At 50.2% G+C, this 19464-nt stretch overlaps 1 protein-coding gene across 4 annotated transcripts in view; it reads right to left on the reverse strand.

The window, feature by feature from the left end:
- The window catches only part of CNIH3 (cornichon family AMPA receptor auxiliary protein 3), a gene marked incomplete at both ends in the record, with an annotated part of 117805 nt that extends 100734 nt beyond the window's left edge, over positions 1–17071 (reverse strand). For all 4 annotated transcript variants that reach the window (XM_079697082.1, XM_079697083.1, XM_079697081.1 and 1 more), the window contains one exon: positions 16991–17071. In XM_079697082.1, coding sequence (XP_079553208.1) covers positions 16991–17071 — 81 coding nt within the window. The remainder of the gene's footprint in view (positions 1–16990) is intronic.
- Positions 17072–19464: the final 2393 nt, after the last annotated feature.

Here is a 19464-nt window from a genome sequence, read left to right on the forward strand (position 1 = left end):
TTTGGGGGTCTTGGAGAAGGGCTGCATCTTGACTTTTATGTCCAGAGGCATTGCCAAGAACTCTCTTAGGAGAGTTTATGACTCACAGCAGCATCTGTTAACAATGTCCCAACTTCTTCTTCTGCCTAACCCCCTATCTTCAACCTCATAGGGTCGGCTTCCTTCTTTTTTTTTAGTTTTTATTGGAGTACAGTTGATTTACAATGTTGTGTTAGTTTCAGGTGTACAGCAAAGTGACTCTGTTATACATATACATAAATCTACTCTTTTTTCTTTCCCCGTATAGGTCATTACAGAGTATTGAGTAGGGGTCAGGCTTTCTATTTCGAGATGGAGGACCCAACCATCTTTGGGTTTTCTTTCGTCAGAGCTACTCACATGTACGTGCAGTTCCAGGACTATGAGAAATCAGAAATACCAATCATTCTCTTTAAAAAAAAAAAAATCTCTACCTACAGAGCACAGAGAGCTTGAAACAGTTACTCAAAAGCTACAGCAGAGCAAAGAGGTGGGGTAACACATGGAAAGGAGCCATACTCTGGGTTCGGACCACCTGGAATCACTCCTGGCTTGGCCATGTACTACCTGTGTGACCACGGGCACTTTTTCTGTGCTTCCATCTCCTCCTCTGCAAACTAGAGCTAACAACAGGATCTGCATAAGAGGACACTGTAAGGATTAAATGAGTCACTACAGTTAGGACAGTGCCTGGTGGACTAAGTATTCAATCAATATTAGCTATCATCGTAGCTAATATCCTGCCCATCCATGCACAAAATAGCAATCCATGTAAAAGATCATTCTCTAACCAATCTCTATGCCCAAACTGAGCATGACCAGCCCTCCCACCCAAGCCAGAATCCCCAAGGGCAGGAATTAATCTGAACTTCGTGAAAGTTTTCTGGTGATTCACATGCATACTCAAGTTTGAGCATACCTGTAGGGGATACCCTAAACTACAGCAAGATGCAGCAGGAACGGAACCTATAGCTTTCACCAGTTTTACAAAGACAAGTCAGTGTTCCATTCTCATCCATTAACCATCATCAGAGGAGGAGACAGGGCAGGGGGAAGAGAGCACACAAGACGGGACGGTTCACGGTCCTCATCTCAGGAGACGTGCAAGTGATTTAGATGTGACCGCTTCTTCCACTTTCTTGACAAAACAAAAACCACTGCCCCAGGAGTCTCACAAATGACAGCCCATTTATTTTCCATTAACTATTGATGCAGAAGGGAAGTGGGGGCCTGGCAGCTTCAGGAATTGTTGGAGGTGGGGAGAGGCCAATATCCCCATCCTGTGAGACAGATGCTAGAACACGACAAAGAGAACATGACAGAGGAAAAAGGAAGTGTGGTTGTGGCAAGAGGCCCACAGCCTCTGAGAGCGGGCTGTCCTTCATTTGAGAAACGCACCACTGCTGAGATGGACCCTGGAATCCAGTTCAATCTGCAGGAGCAGAGGTCATGCCTGTGGAAACCATGTTCTCGGTTTTGATTAATCATGATACTGATTAGTCACAGAGCTGGTGGTTCCTGGCTTCCTTCGGGGCCTGAGAAACTGGGGTCCTGGGCTGGGCTGGTGGCTGCAAGGGGAAGCAAAGACTGGAAGGTACCGTAAGGCCCTGCTTCTCCACACACGGGGTTGGGGGATGGAGAGGCAAGGAAGAGCTCTCTCAGGGTCTCCAGCGCACCTGGGAAAGGACAGCATCGCTGAATAAAATCAGGACTCCAGAGAGGCCAGCGGGGGATGGATGGAGGGGGGATTCCCGGCTGGGTCATATATGGTCACGTTGGGCACATCCCCGGGAAATGACTGGTGAGCAGGGAGGCGCATTCCCTGGCAAGGGACCCTTCTCGCCCCCTCTGTCTTCTTCCCGGAGGCGCTGCAGGCCTGCCCTGCAGGTGGGGCTAAACCGCCTTCCACGCAGCAGGTGCCGCCCTTCAAGTCAGCCCGGGGTGATGCCTGGGTCTGCCGGGGAGGCTGAGCCCAGGCCGCTCCCCTCAGCAGCTCTGTCACCACCACACCACGCATCCAAGACTCTAATTGCAGCATCTTCGTATCCCAATTGCACTGAAGAGAAGCCTCGGAGGCCCTGGGGAATTGCACTTGCCTGCTCAAGGAAGCAAATATAGCAAATGCGAAGTAAAATAATTCAGTGTAATCGTTGTGGAACGTCAACTATTTCAAGGGAAACGTGTCACCTCCAACTCCTCTTCACAGTCGAGCGTTCCTTCTTCCTTCACCTTTGGATCCGCTGCTTAGGAAGCGACAAGCAGGGGTCTTCGGCCCACCCCTAACAGCCCTGCCCCTTAACGACCACTCACCATCCCTCGAGTGATGTCACACAGGGCATCTCAGCAGATGGTGGCAGAGGTCCTGCCTCATCACCCGAACCTCTTGTCCCTGGGCCCAGTGCTGCTCCCGCTCCACCAACTCATCCTCACTTCCCTTGGCCCTCTGGGCCCTGCGCACTCAGGGCACAGATACTAATGAGCAGAGAAGAGCTGGAAAAGGCCGTGGGGATGCTGAGGGGAAATAAATTATTCAGATGATCACAGGAACCAAAAGACACAAAGGGCCCCGAGAGTCTGAATCACCAGAGCGCACACGTGGCTTCCCCAGACAGACTTGACACCAACATCCTCTGCAAAGAAAGGACTTTTCTGAGCAGCTCTCATCAGCCGCTTCTACAGGCACCTGTTGTTAAGGGTGCCGGGCAGTGAGTGGGGCCTCTCTTAAGAACAGAAAGGCGCTTCAGCTGTCACCATGCCCACACCCTCACTTTACAGATGGGAAAACCACGGCCCAGAGAGGTGGGCTGAGGCTGTGAGGTAGGAAGACCGTTGTCACCAAGCAGAGGTGTTCCAGCCTGCACTCCCACACACGACGGAGAGCCAAAGGAAACTGCAGGCCACAAGGCAGGCAGCCGATGTCACTCCTTTTCCGCCCTGTCCCCCTCTTACTCAAGCCAGCTGGGCCTGAAGCTGGGGCGGTGTTGGCGGAGGAGGGGACAAGTGGACCCGACAGAGGTCTGAAGCACAAAAGCATCAGATAAAGGGGCTTCTTGTATTTGAAAGTCCACTTCAAGGAGAGAGTGAAGCAGCGCCGTCAATGTCCCATAGAACAGGGGTCCCCAACCCCCAGGCCACGGGCCTGTTAGGAACCGGGCCTCACAGCAGGAGGGGAGCGGCGGGCAGGTGAGGGAAGCTTCGTCTGCCGCTCCCCAGCGCTCACATTACCGCCTGCACCGTGCCCTTCCCCCACACGCCCCCCCGTCCGTGGAAAAACTGTCTTCCACGAAACCGGTCCCTGGTGCCAAAATGGTTAGGGACCACTGCCGTAGAAGACAGAGGTCAAAGATCAATCGTGTTTACTGGGCCTCTGATTACTGACAACCAGGCTCCTTGCTGGGAAGGGAGAACAGTCAGGAGTCCACCTAGTTAGGGGGGGAACGAAAATTCACAGACCAAACAACCAAGAGAACACACTTCCTCATCAAAACAGTAAGGACTGCTCTCTGTTGTGAGATAGATACACCTCCTTGAGGGCGTAAGGGAGCCCTGAGTCAAAAGAGAAACCAGTGAGCAAGGAGCAAATCATAGGAAACTTCCTGGAGGAGGAAAAAATGGAAATACTGTACGGATAAATAGAAAATAGAACTGCAAATAAAAGGATCACACACTAGAGGTACACATGTGGAACCAAACTGGGAGTAAAGGAATGACAAGGTGATTAACTTTATGTAATGTGGTGTCCTGGAAAGGAATCATTCGCGAATAAGATTCAGAAGAGCCATGGACCGTCAGGGAGATCCCCGGTCCAGTGCCCCCGCTTCCTAACGCTGCCTGCATGTCCCAATCACCTGGGAGCTTTCTGAAAATACAGAGTCCTGGCCCCTACCCTTCTGAGGAATAACATCTCGGGGTGACACTAGCCCGGCCACCTCCTTTCACAGAGCAGGAAGGTGAGGCCCAGAGCAGTGGAATGAGGCTGGTAAAGTCAGGAAAGGCAAACGGGAGGAGAGTTCTAGAGCCCAGATTCAGAACGTCAGGCCTGACGTGACACAGGGAAGAAGGGTCCACAACAGGCGAAGAGAATCCACCTGACCGCTGGGACGAGCACCCTGGTGGGCAGAGTGCAGAGGTCCCACGAAAGGCGGACCCTGTCCAGCCTGGAGGCAGGGGCTGGGCTGAAGCCCCATCACCATCCTGTGTCCCTCCAGCATCTCCCTGTGGCTTTCAACCTTCGCCTGCATCCTCTGAAGACACTGCCCGCCGTCTCCCAGGCGGTTCAGCATCACCCAGAGTGACCGTAAAGCTCATGAAGCGGGGCCAACGCTCGCGGGTCCCGGGTCCGGGGTCCAAGGCGCAGGTTAGCCCTGCCTCGTCCACCAGCAGGTTGGCACCTTCTCCCCAGACATGGCTGAGAAGCATTCTTCGCATCTCACTCCAAAGCAGGGTTTCTATCTTGGAGTCACTATACTAAACCGGAAATGGGGCAGGGGGGCAGTTCAAAACCTGACCCTGGAGATGTGTGACCAAATCATCTTGCACGAAAGCTGCAGGAAAGAAGGTGACCCCCAAGTCAGGACACCAGGAGGAAGAAAAGACCCACTTGTTTGAAGATTAAAGACACTGCAACCCAAAGAGAGGTGAACTGACATGTCACGTGGTTTGGGGACGGGCACCAGGTGCTGCACACGTTCTGAATCAGCACCCTGAATCTGGACTACCCACGTGTCCGGGCCTCACAAACGGAAACCTCTGTCCACAAGGGGAGAAGGCACCTCTCAAAGATAACGCATTTTAAATAAACAAAAATTTTAAAACAACCCTCTAACGCACATCTTTCTCAGAGCTATGCAATATCTTAAATATGGGGCTTGCCGGAATATTACGTGTCCCTCTTTTCTTAGTTCAATCAACATTGTTCTCTTTAGCTCCATCTAGAAAACCACCAAATGTCACAAAATCCGATAGTGAGTTGTTGCGGAAGTATGAAGAGTTAGTCTGCACAGCTGTGACGGTCAAGGAGCTACATTTTTATTCTTTATTTCAGTAGCTGTAAAACACGGACAAGTTGCCTGATGAAACCCCTCTGGACTGGAGGAAGCAACTGGCAGGGGAATTTGGAAACCTAGAGGTTTGCTCTGGGCTCGGCCATGACCTCGCCTCTCTGGGTTCAAGTACCTCATTCCAGACGTGAAGACAGACCAGACGATCTTAGGTCGCCTTACGTGTTGGGATTCCAGGACTATACGATTATATGACTCTGTCCTCTGTCAGCAATGTAAGTCAATAAAAAGAAAACAAATCAGCAAACCGTAAAGCTAACCCACCCAACTCGGCCTCATTTCCAGAAGACGTAGAGCGCAGGGTGCCGTGGGCCAGTGCACAGCAACCCACACTCCCTAACAGCTGACTGAGCCTGGACCCCAGACCCTTTACTAGCTTGGGTTTTCATTTGTTTTATCGATTTTTTTTTCTTGAAAAAGATATTCCACTTGGTGTTTTGATATAAGAAAGGAAAAGCTGAAAAACTAAGGGGCTACACGGACTAAGAAGCAGCTCCAGCAACCAATTCTCTGTGTGGTGCTGCCGGAGTTCTCTCTCCAAGGTCAATGTCTCAGGCCCAGCACTTCGACTGCCTCCCTGTGGCTCAGTGGGACTGACCTCTTGAAAACACCATGCTGGTCCTGGAGTCATTTCTCCCTTGGCTTTAATAATCCTGCCACACCAAACTTCATTTTGGTTCCTTCATGACAACCCCGGAACGACAAGAGGAGCTAATTTTAACAGAGGTGCCAGCACACGGCACAGTTCTGAGCCATAACATCACCTCTCCCCTCGGGAGACAACTGATGCTGCCTCAGTTGTCAAAGTAAGCAAAATAACTTACTCTGTACAGTGGTGGAAGTTGCCAATTTTGCTAATTATAAGAGTGACTCCTGGTAGGAATGCAAAGGGGGCCATATTAAGTGGTTCAGACAGGGCTTGGGAGGGAGCCCCCTGACCCAGGCTCTGTATGAAGCAGGGAATGGAAATGGAGCAGATCTGCTCAGCACAGTCTAGATGAGGGGCAGTGGGGGACTTTCTCAGAAAGAGGAGGGAATTTGAGGGTAAGGGTTTGCTTTTCCAAGAGGAAAAGGGAAGAGCTAGGTTTCACTTTACCATGTATGCTCTAGAATTTGGGGTTAAATAGCCTGGAGGACACCAAACAGGCAAGACACCATTTTTCTTATTCTTGATTCACACAACTGCTGTTCCACCTTCTAGGTTAGCATGCACTTTGCTAAATTCCTGCAAAGCTGTCATCCAAGTGGCCTCTGTAAAAGCTGCAGGCTCCATCACCTTGCCTCCATGGAACGTTTTAAGGATGAGAAGATGGAGACTTTACAAAGGGCAGTGGGCAGTCATCACTCAAGTGGGGGAAACACACTCAGGACCAGGAGTCCAGTAATGTCCATCCTCCTGGCCAGAGCACAGCTTCTCCTCATCAAGCTGAGAATGAAGATAAATAAGATCTTTTTTGGCAACTCCCTTGGGAAAACACATCACAGGGCCTGTGGTAACAAGTTAACCTTCGCTTTAGAGAAAATTTTGTTTTCTCTGATTACAGGGGAGGTGACGGTTAAACTGAAGAGCTCAAGTAGTGAACATCTGTCATTTTTTTGGTCACTCAACATCCATGCCCCTTCCTACACCGGTCTGATTTCCTCTGGAGAATTACCTCTCTCCCTTTGAGCACAGTCCTGGTGGGAGGGTAAACCCAGGGGCCTGTCTTTCCACCGGGGAGGCCTGGAGCTCCCTGTCTTACTTCTACCCACAGGGAGGACTGACCCAGGCTCAGCCCGTAAGACTCTCCATCCTTAGAAGGAGAATCAGGGACAGAAGACAGAGTGGGCAGCGATCAAAATCAAGGTTATCCTGTTGCTGCAAGTCTTGTTTCCCAGGCTTTCCATCCTTCTAGGAGCACTCCAATTCCATTTCCATAATTCCTTCTTTGATTAAGGTGGCCTGCCCTGATTTCTAAGAACCTTAATCAGTACATTCCCTACACAGAAATCTGACACCGAATGCCCAGGGAGGCCATTGGAAAAGAAAAACTATGACAAGAGAAAAGGAAGAGAAATACAAGATGCACGTAGCAAGCACTGGATGAGATGCATATAGCAGGCAATGCAAGAACCACAGAATTCTGGAGCTGGACAGGAGCTTAGGGGTCACTTTGCTCAGCATCTTCATTTTACACACACGAAAACAAAAGGCCCAGGGAGATGCAGGGACTTGTCTAAAGCCCAGAGCAGCTTGCTGAGAGCTGCTGCAGCAGCAGCTCTCAGCAGCAGCAACATCGGCCTCATTAGCTGCCAGCCCCTTTCTAGGGCAGGCCTTTTGGTTCTAAAACTGCCAACTAGTAAGAGAAAAGGATGTCAAGCCCAAACACATTTTTATCCAGTCATTTTTCTGCAGTCAGCACATATGCTTGGTTGGTCTCAGCTCAATTTCCTCATCACTCTCCAGAACCTCCAAGCAAAATTATCCCGGGATAAGTCACAGTCCAGTCATGATGAAGTGGCTTTACGCTCTCAGCATCTGGTCCCTACTCCCAACTCCAGACAGTGACTCCACGTGCTCCAAGAGGCCGGCTTTCCCCACGCACTGACCCTCACACACTCCAGTTCAGTGACTGTTACTAATCACCTCCCCCTCCATCCTCCAAAGTGGCCAACGTAAGCTTGATGCCACCGCAATTCAGAACGCCTCTCAAGAATCTCCAAGCCCCAACTCAATGGCCCGCTTAGGATATAGGACAATGAGAATAAAAGTTCTATGAAGATTTCAGGCAGGCCCATGGGATTCACTGGGCCTGTACCATCTCCCAGTGAACAGAGAAAGGAAGAAGCGAAGCAGCATCTGTATATCTGTTCAATGTAAAATTTAGAGACCGTTGGCACAGATTTGTTCTCTTTGGCCCTGGTCTGCCTACAGCTGCTGTGAAGCCTCCCCAGCTGGCAGTATGCCTGGGTGGACACAGACCGGACACGTAGCTCCATCTCCGCACACACACGACCAGATTGGACCCCTCTCCCCTGACACACCCGAGGGTGGGTTACCTCAGGCCGACAGACAAGAGCACTACCATGTGTGCAAAACCCATCTTCCCCGCACTGGAGTCCCCCATATCTCAGCCTTACACCTCCCAGTTCCCATTTCTTCATTTTTGCATTCAGGGGGACTAGAATCCTTTGGCTATTTCCATACCCACAGCCCCTGAATGCAGTTGTTGCTAATTCCTTTTCTCAATAAGGTTCACAGAACACATTTAAATACTTTTTTATCCAAGATACAAATGTCTCTATTATATAGGGGACCATCTGGGCTGCTATCGCTAGCTGGCTATGTTGCTATCAACTCTTTTTTTAGGGTTCATGAATCAGTTGCCAATAAGGAAAAAAAAAAAAGGAAGTCAGCTCCAAGAGTCTGCTCTCCTCCCCTGCATTCTTCCTCAGCAGGAGAGCTTTATTCCATCATCAAAATGGACCATGTGAACACAAAAACAGAAAATATACCTCAAACTAATGTTCTGGAAATATCAGCCCACAGTTCTAGATGCCTTGGGGGAGGGAGGTGGTGTCAGCTAACTTCCCAGCGCTCAGGCCCTCCAGCTGGGCTAAGTAATATTGTGTGGCCACTGGCAGAGCTAAGATATATGCAGAGGAAAAGGAAGAAAAGGAAGCAGTAGAAAAAGAGAAGAAGGAAGGGAGGAGAGGGAGCAGTCAAGGCCTGGGATCCCTAACGCCAGGGACGCACCAACAACCACAGATGCCAGCCAGCCCGGAGCACCTGCCGGGCAGCCCGGGAGCGGAGCTCTGGGTGCAGGCCGCTGGCCAGGGAAGGAAACAATACAAATGGGAAGCCAAAACCGGAAAAGAACGTGAATGGGAAAGCTGAGGAACGGAGAGAGGGGGATGAACCTTGGATTCACAGTGGCCTGGCCTGCAGTTTCTTCCTCGCTAGAAAGGAAAGGCATCCAGAGAAAAGTAATCAGTGTGTCATTCCGTTGGAAACATGTCCTGAGTACATACCTACAGTTTTTACAGACACTGCAAAGGACAAGAGGTCATGGCTCCATCTGGCCAGACGGCATCACAGAAATACGACCTCAGCTCACCAGTAGTCCCAGGTGTTGGTTGCACTCAAGGGCAGACTATGCAGACACAGGTGGGGGCCCTTGGCCCCGAGCCTCTGGGTGGTGACAACCAGACACTGGTTGGGTACATGTGCATAGTTAACTGCTCCCACTAAGGCATTCAACCCCAACCGTGTGGACTGCAAATGGACACACAGGGATGCCCCACCTCCTACACCCACCCTGACCCCAGAGAGACAGAGAAAAGCAAATTCCATCCTCCCCAAATTTATGGCCAGGAAAGTGTGGGATTTGCATTGCTGGGGCGTATTTTTCGTTGTGGTGTTAATTGTGTGCACGTGTGTGTGAATGACATTTTTACAAATCTGGTTTGTCTTTTAAAACCACTTTTGTGACCCAAGGCAGCTTAAAGAGACTAGGAAATGAAGCCATCCTCCAAACTGTCTCCCAGTGAGCTGAAACCTGCTTCATTTCCAAGCCCCAGCAGTCCCCAGCTTAGGGGCAGAAATGAACTTGAGTCTTTTTTTTTTTTTTTTTTGCGGTGCACGGGTCTCTCACTGTTGTGGCCTCTCCCGTTGCGGAGCACAGGCTCCGGACGCGCAGGCCCAGCGGCCATGGCTCATGGGCCTAGCCGCTCCGTGGCATGTAGGATCTTCCCAGACCGGGGCACCAACCCGTGTCCCCTGCATCGGCAGGCGGACTCTCAACCACTGCGCCACCAGGGAAGCCCGAACTTGAGTCTTTGACTCCTCTGAGGCCCAGGTAAGGTTGCCTGGTCCACCTCCCTGGCAGCCACCCAATGAAGTGCTGGGTCTTTGGGCCTCCCATTGATTCAAGAGCTGAAATGCAATGGTTTAAATGAACAACAACAAATTTTTGCACAAGATCCCTTCGTTCTCAATGTCAGGTGCATTTCTCATTTCTCACATACCCAAAACATTCTCAGGCCTAAAATCTTGGAAAACACTGCTAGCTCTTCCTGATGAAATCCCTTGGAAGAAATGACTGTGGTCAAGGGATGATAGCAAACCCCAAGATTTGTCTCCAGTAAAATCTGTTTAAGGAGCATTTATAACTTCTGACAGCTAGGACCCAATGCTAAAGCTTGAAGAAAGATTCTGTAACTATTTTATTCGCCTAAAAGACCTGAGGATTCCAGAGTGATGTAGCAAAACAGACCAGATATTTAAGCAAGCAGATAAACACGGGATGTTTGGGACCCTGCTGTTGGTCCATCCTAGAGGAACACAGAGAGAAGCAACGCACAGGGGCCAGAGGGTCAAGAAAGGGCAGAGTTGGTGCAGCAAAGACCAGGGACCAAGAGAGTTCCTGCTTGTAAAATCAGAGAAGCCACAAAAAATTAAACACAGAATTACTATTTGATCCTGCATTTCCACTTGTGGGTATATACACCAAAAAAAATGAAAAACAGGGTATCAAAGAGATATTTGCACACCCATGTTCACAGCAGCACTATTCACAAAAACAGTCAAAAGGTGGAACCAACAGATGAATGGATAAACAAAATGTGGTACATACATACAGCAGAGTATTTTCAACCTTAAAAAGTATGAATGGCTGTCACATGCTACAACATGGATGAACAATGAAGACGTTATGCGAAGTGAAATAAGCCAGACGTAAAGGACAAATACTGTATAAATCCACTTATATAAGGTACATAGAATAGTCAAATTCCTAAAGATGGAAGGTAGAAAGGTGGTTGCCAGGGGCTCAGGGGAAGGGGGAATGAGAAGTTATTGTTTAATGGATATGGAGTTTTAGTTTGGGATGGTGAGAAAGTTCTGGTGGTGGATGGTAGTGATGGCTGAACGATCATGTGAATGTACTTAATGCCACTGACCCATACGCTTAAAACTGAGTTAAAATGGTCAATTTTATGTTATGTCTACTTTACCCAATTAAAAAAAAATTTTTTTTAATCAATTTGAAAAACTAGAGGAGCCAGAGAGAGCCCAAAGTAGAAACTGCAGGGCTAGGTGAAATCCCTTTCTCTCTCAGGTAACCAGGGAAACACAGAGAAGGTTGAGCAAAAGGTAGCAACAGGATAGAACTAGAGAAAACAGACCGCTTGACCAGGCAGCCTGAGTCTCGACCTGGGCTAGAGTAATTAACTTATGGAGACTGGACAGGAACACCCAGTCCAATTCAACACACGCTGAATTAGCATCTGCACAACCTCTGTCTCTCCAGGCCTGTATGTAACTGAGGCCCTTACAAACCCTTTAGCTAGAGCAATGGACTTGTTCATTTATGACAATGGCCTCGGAGTCAGGTGGTGATGAAGGTTCTGTTATCAGTGTCCCGTCACAGACAGGAGTGCCGAGGCCTGTGGTGGTGGCCAGCCCCGGAGGGCGAAGCCGTTGTCTCTGACAGTGGCACTCGGCCCTGACCCTGGCCGCTGCCTCCCGGAGGCTGTACTGCGCTGACTCTCCCTTCCGAGTCAAGTCTCAGAGCAGATGGTAGGAGCAGCTGCCAGTGCACCCAGCACCCACGGCGCCCAGCCGGACAGCCACCCAGCCGGGCCAGTTCCCAGGCACTGCTCCCACAGCCAGCCACCACAGCCCAGAGCCACAGGCTCCCTCTTTTCTTTGAAGGGTGAGTTCTGAGTTCCCAAGCCAAACGAGTCTACCGAAGATGGGACGTTCACTCCTCCTTTCACGGCCAGTCTGAGAACCACCAGCCACGCGCTCCCCACGTGGTCAGTGTCCTCCTAAGTTCTGCAAATGCATAACGTGGACAGGTAAGGGCCCTGCCCTCCACCTGCTTCTCCTGCACGTAGAGAGCCCAGGCACACACATGTGAAAGTGTGTCCTCATGCAAGTTCATCTGTGCACAAGAGCAAGTGCGCCATGTGAGCTGTCTCGGGAGTCTGTGGGAGGCTGGAGTGAGCAGGGTTGACGATGGTGAGATGTGAGCGAGACAGTGAAAAAACGGTGCAGGATTTAGATCCAAGAGGGTAGAAGTCTTTCCTTCTGCCAAGAGGAATACAATGCACATTTCCAGGAGGCAACAGAATCTACCTATGGAGTTGGGGCTGCGAGATGGCAACAGTGGGAGACTGGCGGCAGGGGTAGGTAGACGCCGCTCCGTGACAGGCACCCCCAACGCCAAACTGATGTGCACATTGTCCCACGAGATAACCTGAGATCCCACCCTCAGTCTGCAATCCCTGTGCCCTGTAGCAGGGATTGTCCCAACCAAGTCGTTTAATGCCTCCGACGCTTCGCACAGAAATGCTGGTGGGTCTATGAGTCTAAAAGCTTGATCTTGGTTTAGATATCTCTTTTAGTGTTTTATAGTTTGGCTGTATTTTGGCATATGTAAGAACGTCTCCTGTTTGCCTCTCTTTCTATGCCAAATTAAGAATATTTGCCAGCCTCATCATTAAGTTGTATGAGGATTTACCAAGCCCCTTCTACATAGCAGGCGCAGTTCCAGCCTCTGGAGAAACCATGGTGAGCAGAAAGGGTCCCTGCTGTCGTGGTGCATCCTCCCGTGCTAGCTATGAGGCCGTGGAGAACGAGGTGGAGGCACCCGAGAGGAGGGGAATCGGGAAGGCAGGAGGTGCAAACATCACATGTCAAAAGTGAGATACCGGGGGGTGGGGGGGGTGGGGAGGGTATGGGGATGCCTCAGACAGAACACAAAGTGGAGACCAGGTAAGACATGGCTAAGAGCTCAGCATCATGTGAATAGGCCAAACTAGGGGCCTCAAGGGACAGGCTATCGTCAACCCCAGGCATCCTATCATTTATGTAAACCCATTTTTTGTTTCCAGATGGATAATCTGAGAAACTGAGAGGTTTACTCAGTTCCCTATGACTGAATCTCTGACAGGCTGGAACTGGCTGAAAGGATCAACCATAAAGACATTTCACCTAGCAAAACTGTCCCTCAGTACGTACTACTGGTTATCATCTGTCAGGGCCCCGTTAAAACTCTCCAGTAGCAAATGCTGCCGGGAATCCAATGAAATATTATTGGGAATTACTTTTATTTGTATGTTGTCAAAACTCAGAGTTTTAAAAAGTGACTCTAGATATAAAAAAAAAAATTTTTAACCTGAAATAACTGGTATGAATCTTTGATCTTTCCAAAGAATGGTTTCATCTGTCTTTATATAAAAGAGACAGTCTGCAAACAGGTTCAACCAAGCTGGAGCTGAGAGGGCTCTTACTAATAAACACTGTTCATTTTATATTGGCTGGAAGCAGACATCACTTCACATCTGAAACCCTTTAGAACACTTTTTTTTTTCTTCTAAACATCCAGTATGCAATTTTTTAAGATACACGTATACACAATATTTGGAAAAAGAGACACCCAAATCTCTTCTGGATGATAAGATTAGTAGTGATTTTGTTCCTTTATTATGTCCCTATACTTTCAAAATTTGGGGCAATGAACCTGTAGCATTTTATAAGCAGAAAAATAATTTTTTAAAAAATGAAATAGAATTTCCGCTTTTTAAAAAGGATACATAGTATGTTTGGTGTCATCTTCTTCTTGTTTCAACTCCAATCAGAAATTCCAACTCCAAGTATTTCATTTATACAGAGAAAGGTAATCCTTTGGATAGAAACATTATTCACTATTATCAAAGTTAAACAATCCAAAGGCAGTAACTAGGGTTAAAAAAAGGACACTGGCCTAAGAGTCTCAGACTCAGCTAAAATCTCAGATCTAATACATACCAGCTGTGCAACCTTGGGAAAGTTTCATAACCTCTCTGATACAGTTTCTTCATCTGTAAAATGTCAGTTGTGAGGATGAAAAGGCTGCCTGGGCAGTAAGGGGCCATGTGCCTGATGGTATGAAAAGCTACACACACACACAACAAAAACCCAAAACCCTCAGTTTTATTCTGCATCTTCCAAAGGTGACAAATGTACTCAAAGACAGTGGCTCATATAAAATAAATTGGTAATTTGAAAACAAATGCAGATAAATTTTCAAAGGAAAAAACAAGACTGGAAAGAAATGTTGTGCTACAGCCAGCCACATCCATCTTTGTTTCCAGACCTCCAGTGGGAAGAAGAGGCAGGTAAACAGTTGGAGGTACATCTGAGGGGTCCTCTGTAAATGCCTAAGACTGGCCTACTACAGACACTCAATAAATAGTAACTACTCTTACTATCCCTAAGTAGGTGTGTACCATTAAATAAGAAAAAGTGCTAACCTCTTATCTTACAACCCAGACATGGCAGTGGGGTGGGTCTTTTAACTGCTATATACTGTTAAGTGCCCAATTCACAATTTGGGATGTCAATACAGAGTAAGCAATCAATATGGTTCGTCAGATCGAGAAATATACAAGGAATATAGGCTGAAAAGAAAGCAAACACAGAGTCTGACACAGACTAACATAAATTTGGGTTGAAATAATTACCCGCCTATAACCAACACCCACACATACAATGCGTACACAGATTGTCAATGTGTCTCAGATTTCCCCTTTCAATGTTCAGCAACCAAAGCAACGCAGTAGGGCTTTGGGATGTTTGATTTGGCCAGAGGGAGAAGGAAAAGACTAGGAAAGGAAAAGGGGCTGAGACTTAGGAGTTGTTACCGTAATTTGAATTCAAAGAGCACAAATTCTTTTCATCATTAGAAACTGGAATCTTGCCAGGTCAGGGATGCGGTCAGGACCTGACCCAGACTTGGAATCTGACTGCATTCAGCTACCCCTAGACAAGGGGGTAAGCGTTGGAAACCTGAAGAGTAGAGGCCAACATGGGATCACAGCAATGCCTGATTTTGAGTCAAATGTCTGTTAGTCAACCAGGTGCACAAACCACCCATTTAATTAACCTGCTCTTGAATTATTTATTATCTTCCCGAGTGAGAGAAAATTATTCTTTCTGGTTACCTGCTTGGCTTCAAGGGCTAAATCAGAGAACTCCAAGCCTGACAGTCTGATGGAGCTCTCTGGTACCTGCCACTCTCTGGCCAAGGCAAAAACATAAAGAAACAGCAAATAAAGTATTTCTGAAAAAGAGAGGTAGTTCGCCTTCTACACTGCAAACACCTCACCAAATCCAAAGAAGCACAGAAAGCTCCTTTCAAACACATTAGTAGAGGTCCACTGCACTGTGTGGGCATGATCTGTTCTGCACCCCCTGTTCATTCTAAGTAGGTAAAGGTTTGTTTTCCCTTAACAACTGTCAACAACTTCAAGGCTCAGTTCTCCACTGTAGATCAGACCCAGCCTTCCCGTGCAGGGGAAGAGATGGTGCAAAATCCCATCACTTCTCACTCGCAGGATTTTTGATCAGTCCCAAAATTCCCATGTCTGAATTCCTTCTCTCTCACCCCCAGATTCCTAAGGCAACTGATTCACAGACTTACACCATCTTAGACATCAGGGGAGGCCTGGAGATCATCCAGGTCAACTTTCTCACTTTTGAGATGTCTTCCCTAAGGTGACACAACTAGAAGTCTTCCTCCTCCTGGGGTTCCCCCTCCTCCCTGCCCGAGAGCCTTGTAACAGGAGCTGCTCTAGCTGCTTAGTTCTGTTTTAAGATAAACCCTCTCACTCTAGAAACCATCTGTACAAAACACCGGCATCTCACCCACCACGCAATTTTATTCCGGTCTTCACTCAGGGTCATCGCCCACTGCATGTGTGCTCTCCGAGGCTCACCAGAACCGTGCCTCCAGGAATTCATCTTGGGATCCTTCCCTGCTGCCTGACTTGCTGGGCAGGAAGATGCACTGAGGTGCTGCTCCTTCTAAAACGTGTGACCTTAACCATTCTTCCCACCAAATTTCTGAGGCTGAGGCCAGGGAGCTTCAACAACCTCAGAGGACCCAGTTCTGGGAGTTCAACTGACTTGGCCAATGTTGTGCTGTCTTGATGAGAGAATCAGCATTCCTCACTCCTCTCTCCCTCTCTTCAGAAGCACTCTGTCCACTATTCCCACACCACCCCTGCAGAACCAGGACTCACCACGACTGCCCTCAACCTGGTGGAGCCCCAGGAAGGGCAGCACACAAGTCTGTGCCCGCTGGAAAGGCTGCGCACCTGGCCAAGCGGAGATGTGCCACCTGCAAAGTCTTTCGGGCCTTGGTTGTCTCGGACCCCAGGAAGGCAAAGGAGGAAACTCGCCCTCCTCCGCCGCTCTCTACGTGACCACCCTGCGCAGCCTCATTCACGCCCGTCTTTCCCGTCTCCCTCGCCTCCTCCTCGCTTTTCTCTCGTCCTCGCCGCCCGCCGCCTTCCTTGCCGACCCCCATCACCCGGTTCCCGTCCACTCCGCTCTCCGGGGCCGGCCTCTCCCTACTTCCTCTTACAAGGCGCTCCCGTCGTGTTTCCACTTTGGCTCCAATTATGTCTCAATGCAACCCACCACAGATGCTGACATTTTAAATGTTTAGTTGTTATAGGTACTTGACTAATTGCCGGGCCGACGGGGGCGCGTCTCCTTCGCCTCCCGCGGGCGTCAGAGGAGGCCGCCGGGGAAGTAAGCGGGTAGATGGGGCTGTAGACGCTAATCCCCGGGGTCTGGGACACAAGGCCAGGCCCTGGCAAGGGTGCTCTGCCCCGGAAACCGGCGGTCCCTCCGCCTACAGCCAGTAGCCAGGGCACCGAAGGCGCGCCCGGCCTCAGGATTGCCGCGAACCGTCTCCCGCCCCGGGACAACGGAGCGGCAGAGGGTCTAACCTCGGGTGCGCCGCAGTCGGCCTCCCATCCGTCCACACTCGCAATGTGGATAAAGTGAGGTGGCATCTTCGGGAACCTGGGGAAGGAGGTGGCCAGGGGCGCGTTTGGGGGCGAAAGGAAAGAGTTAGAAGCCGCTGCCGGTTACTCACGTGCCAGATGGCGAAAAAGATGAGCGCAGCGCACAGCACCAGCGACAGCATGTAGCAGAAAGCAGCGAAAGTGAAGGCCATGGCCGGCCGGGGGCCGCCCGCACTCCAACCCCACCACACACAAAGCAGAGCCTAGGAAGCCGTTGTCCCCCTCAAGGACCGCACTCCCTCAAAAGGGGGGCAAAGAAGAGTCAGGTCTGCACTCTCCCCTCGAGGCCAGTGGCTAGGAGGAGGTACGCCAAGCGGAAAGAGCCTTGAGGGTCCGCGAACAGGGACAGGATTCCCGCAGGCTCTGGCGACCCGGGGCTCCAGCTTGTTTGCGAAAATAGATGCGTCGGGCGTCGTTGGCGGGAACTGTCCCCAAATCGAGGAAGAAACCAAATCAGTAGAGAACTCCTGCAGATTCGCGTCAACCAGCGAGCTGCTCGAGACAACACGGCGAGGGCTGCGAGGACTCCACGGAGGACCGCGTGAACAGTTCCCGTGGCCCCGGAATCCCAGGGAAGAGCCCCCTGCCTTCCGCGCCTAAGCCACACAGGAGAGCCGAGAGCGCCGCTCGGGACTCTCCTGCGCCAGCCAGGAGCCAACGGAGAGCGTCCAGCGAGGTGCCCGGGCAGACCCCGAGCTGCTCCCAAGTCCCCAGAGAACAGGTCTTCAGGTAGCCGGGAAGAGCCAGGTCCCCTTGGTCCTGCGCCCCGGACGCGGCTTCCAGGGCTGCCCTGCGCTCTTGGGCGCGCCCGGCCCCGGCCCCTGCTGCGGGCCCGGCCCCGGCCCCTGCTGCGGGCCCCGGCCCACCGGCCTCGGTAATACAAGTTCCCCGGAAACGAGGGGTTGGACCGGGCCGGGCACGGGCTTCAGCCCAGCGGGCCTGCTCCCGCCCGAGCAGCTGGAGTGGATCTCGGGCCAAGAGCTGCTCGCCGCGGAAGCTCGCTCCACCTGCTGCTGCCGCCGCCTGTGCCACTGCGAGAAGTGAAGACGCGCAGCCGGGGATCTCCTCCCTCTCGGCGCCCCACCCTTGGCTCCGGCTCCGCCGAGCACGCCCTCCCCGGCGGGCGGAGACTGAGGCGGCCGGGGCTGGGGAAAGGTGGGCGGCCAAGCGCAGGCAGGATCCCGGGCGCCGCCGCCGCTGCAGTTGCGCCAGCCGGCCTCTCCGAGGAAACTTGAAGCCAGCGGCGTAGGCGGGGCAGGACGGCTGCGCCGAGGTGGGGCGGGGTGGGGAGGAGCAGGGACTCTTTAAACACATGCGTCTGGAGGAGGCGGGAAGCTGCGGAAGGGTATGTGTGTACCTCGTACCTAAAGACTGCAGGAGCCGCTCCGGATCTCGCCACTTTCTCGGGAGTGGGAAATGTGGCGCCGAGGGAGCTGGAAGCGTGTTGGTTGGGCACACAGGACAAGGTCTTGGAACTCAGGGTTGTTCGGGTGGGTTTTCCCAAGCTGTGGATTTAATGCTCCGGCCTGCGTTTGCAGCGCATCCCTGAAAATTTCTCCATGAGCGTCTTTCACTCGCCGCCTCCACCCTCCCCCGCCGTCTGACCTTGGGAATGAGGAAACTAGACTTTGCGGACTATTGGGGGCGGGAAAGGCAGCAGCAGTGACTCTCTGTGTATTGGTGTTGTTCTAAAGTGTCAAGAGCATGTGCTTTTGCAGTCAGACTCCGTTCTAAGTGCAACTTTCTAAACCTCTTTAAATCTCGGTTTCCTTATCTGCATAAGGGTCAACATGTAATTGCCTCTGGGTCTACATACTTTGCACCGCCAAGCGCAAAATGAAAGTGTGGGGCTTCTTGTTTAAATGTATTGATATATATATTAAGAATTTCAAGATAGCAACCGGCAGAGTTTTAAACCAGGAGTGAGGTCCTTCTGAGTACAGGATTTCCCCCACCCCACGCCCCGCAACTGTAGAGGTTGCACACCTGTGATTTCAGCCCTGCTCTGTTATATTTTTTGCCACTTTATCTTTCACCAAAGTATGTCTCCAAGTATAAAGTTTCATTAAGGAAAATTTGGAAATACAGAGATGGGAAAAGATGAAGCAAACGCTATAATTTACCACCCTCAGACACCACTAACACAAAAGTGGTTGGTGTATTTCTTTCTAGCTCTATTTTTGCTTTTTACTTGATATCAATTATTTCTTTTAATTGTTGTAATTATACTGCATAAGTTTTTGTAACACCAAAACGATATGATAATCTCAAAGGGAAATTTGACCATTCAATATTTGGAATCCTTTTAAGGCTGATCTTTTGTCATTTGTTTCTGCTGGTTCTTGCTTCCAGAGTCCTAGCACCTCATCTGTCTAGTAATTTTTTATTGTATGTCAAACATTGTTTTTAAAAGTTCTTGTGGAAATTTGAGGTCTGAGATGATATCTTTCTCCAAAGAAAATTTTCTACTCCATTTACCAAGTGTCTAGGGGAAATGAACACTCTAGAATTACCTCAGTTCAATTTCAGGGATTGAGATTTGTGG

This window comes from Hyperoodon ampullatus (genome assembly GCF_949752795.1).
Source record: "Hyperoodon ampullatus genome assembly, chromosome: 2".
NCBI lineage: Eukaryota > Metazoa > Chordata > Mammalia > Artiodactyla > Ziphiidae > Hyperoodon > Hyperoodon ampullatus.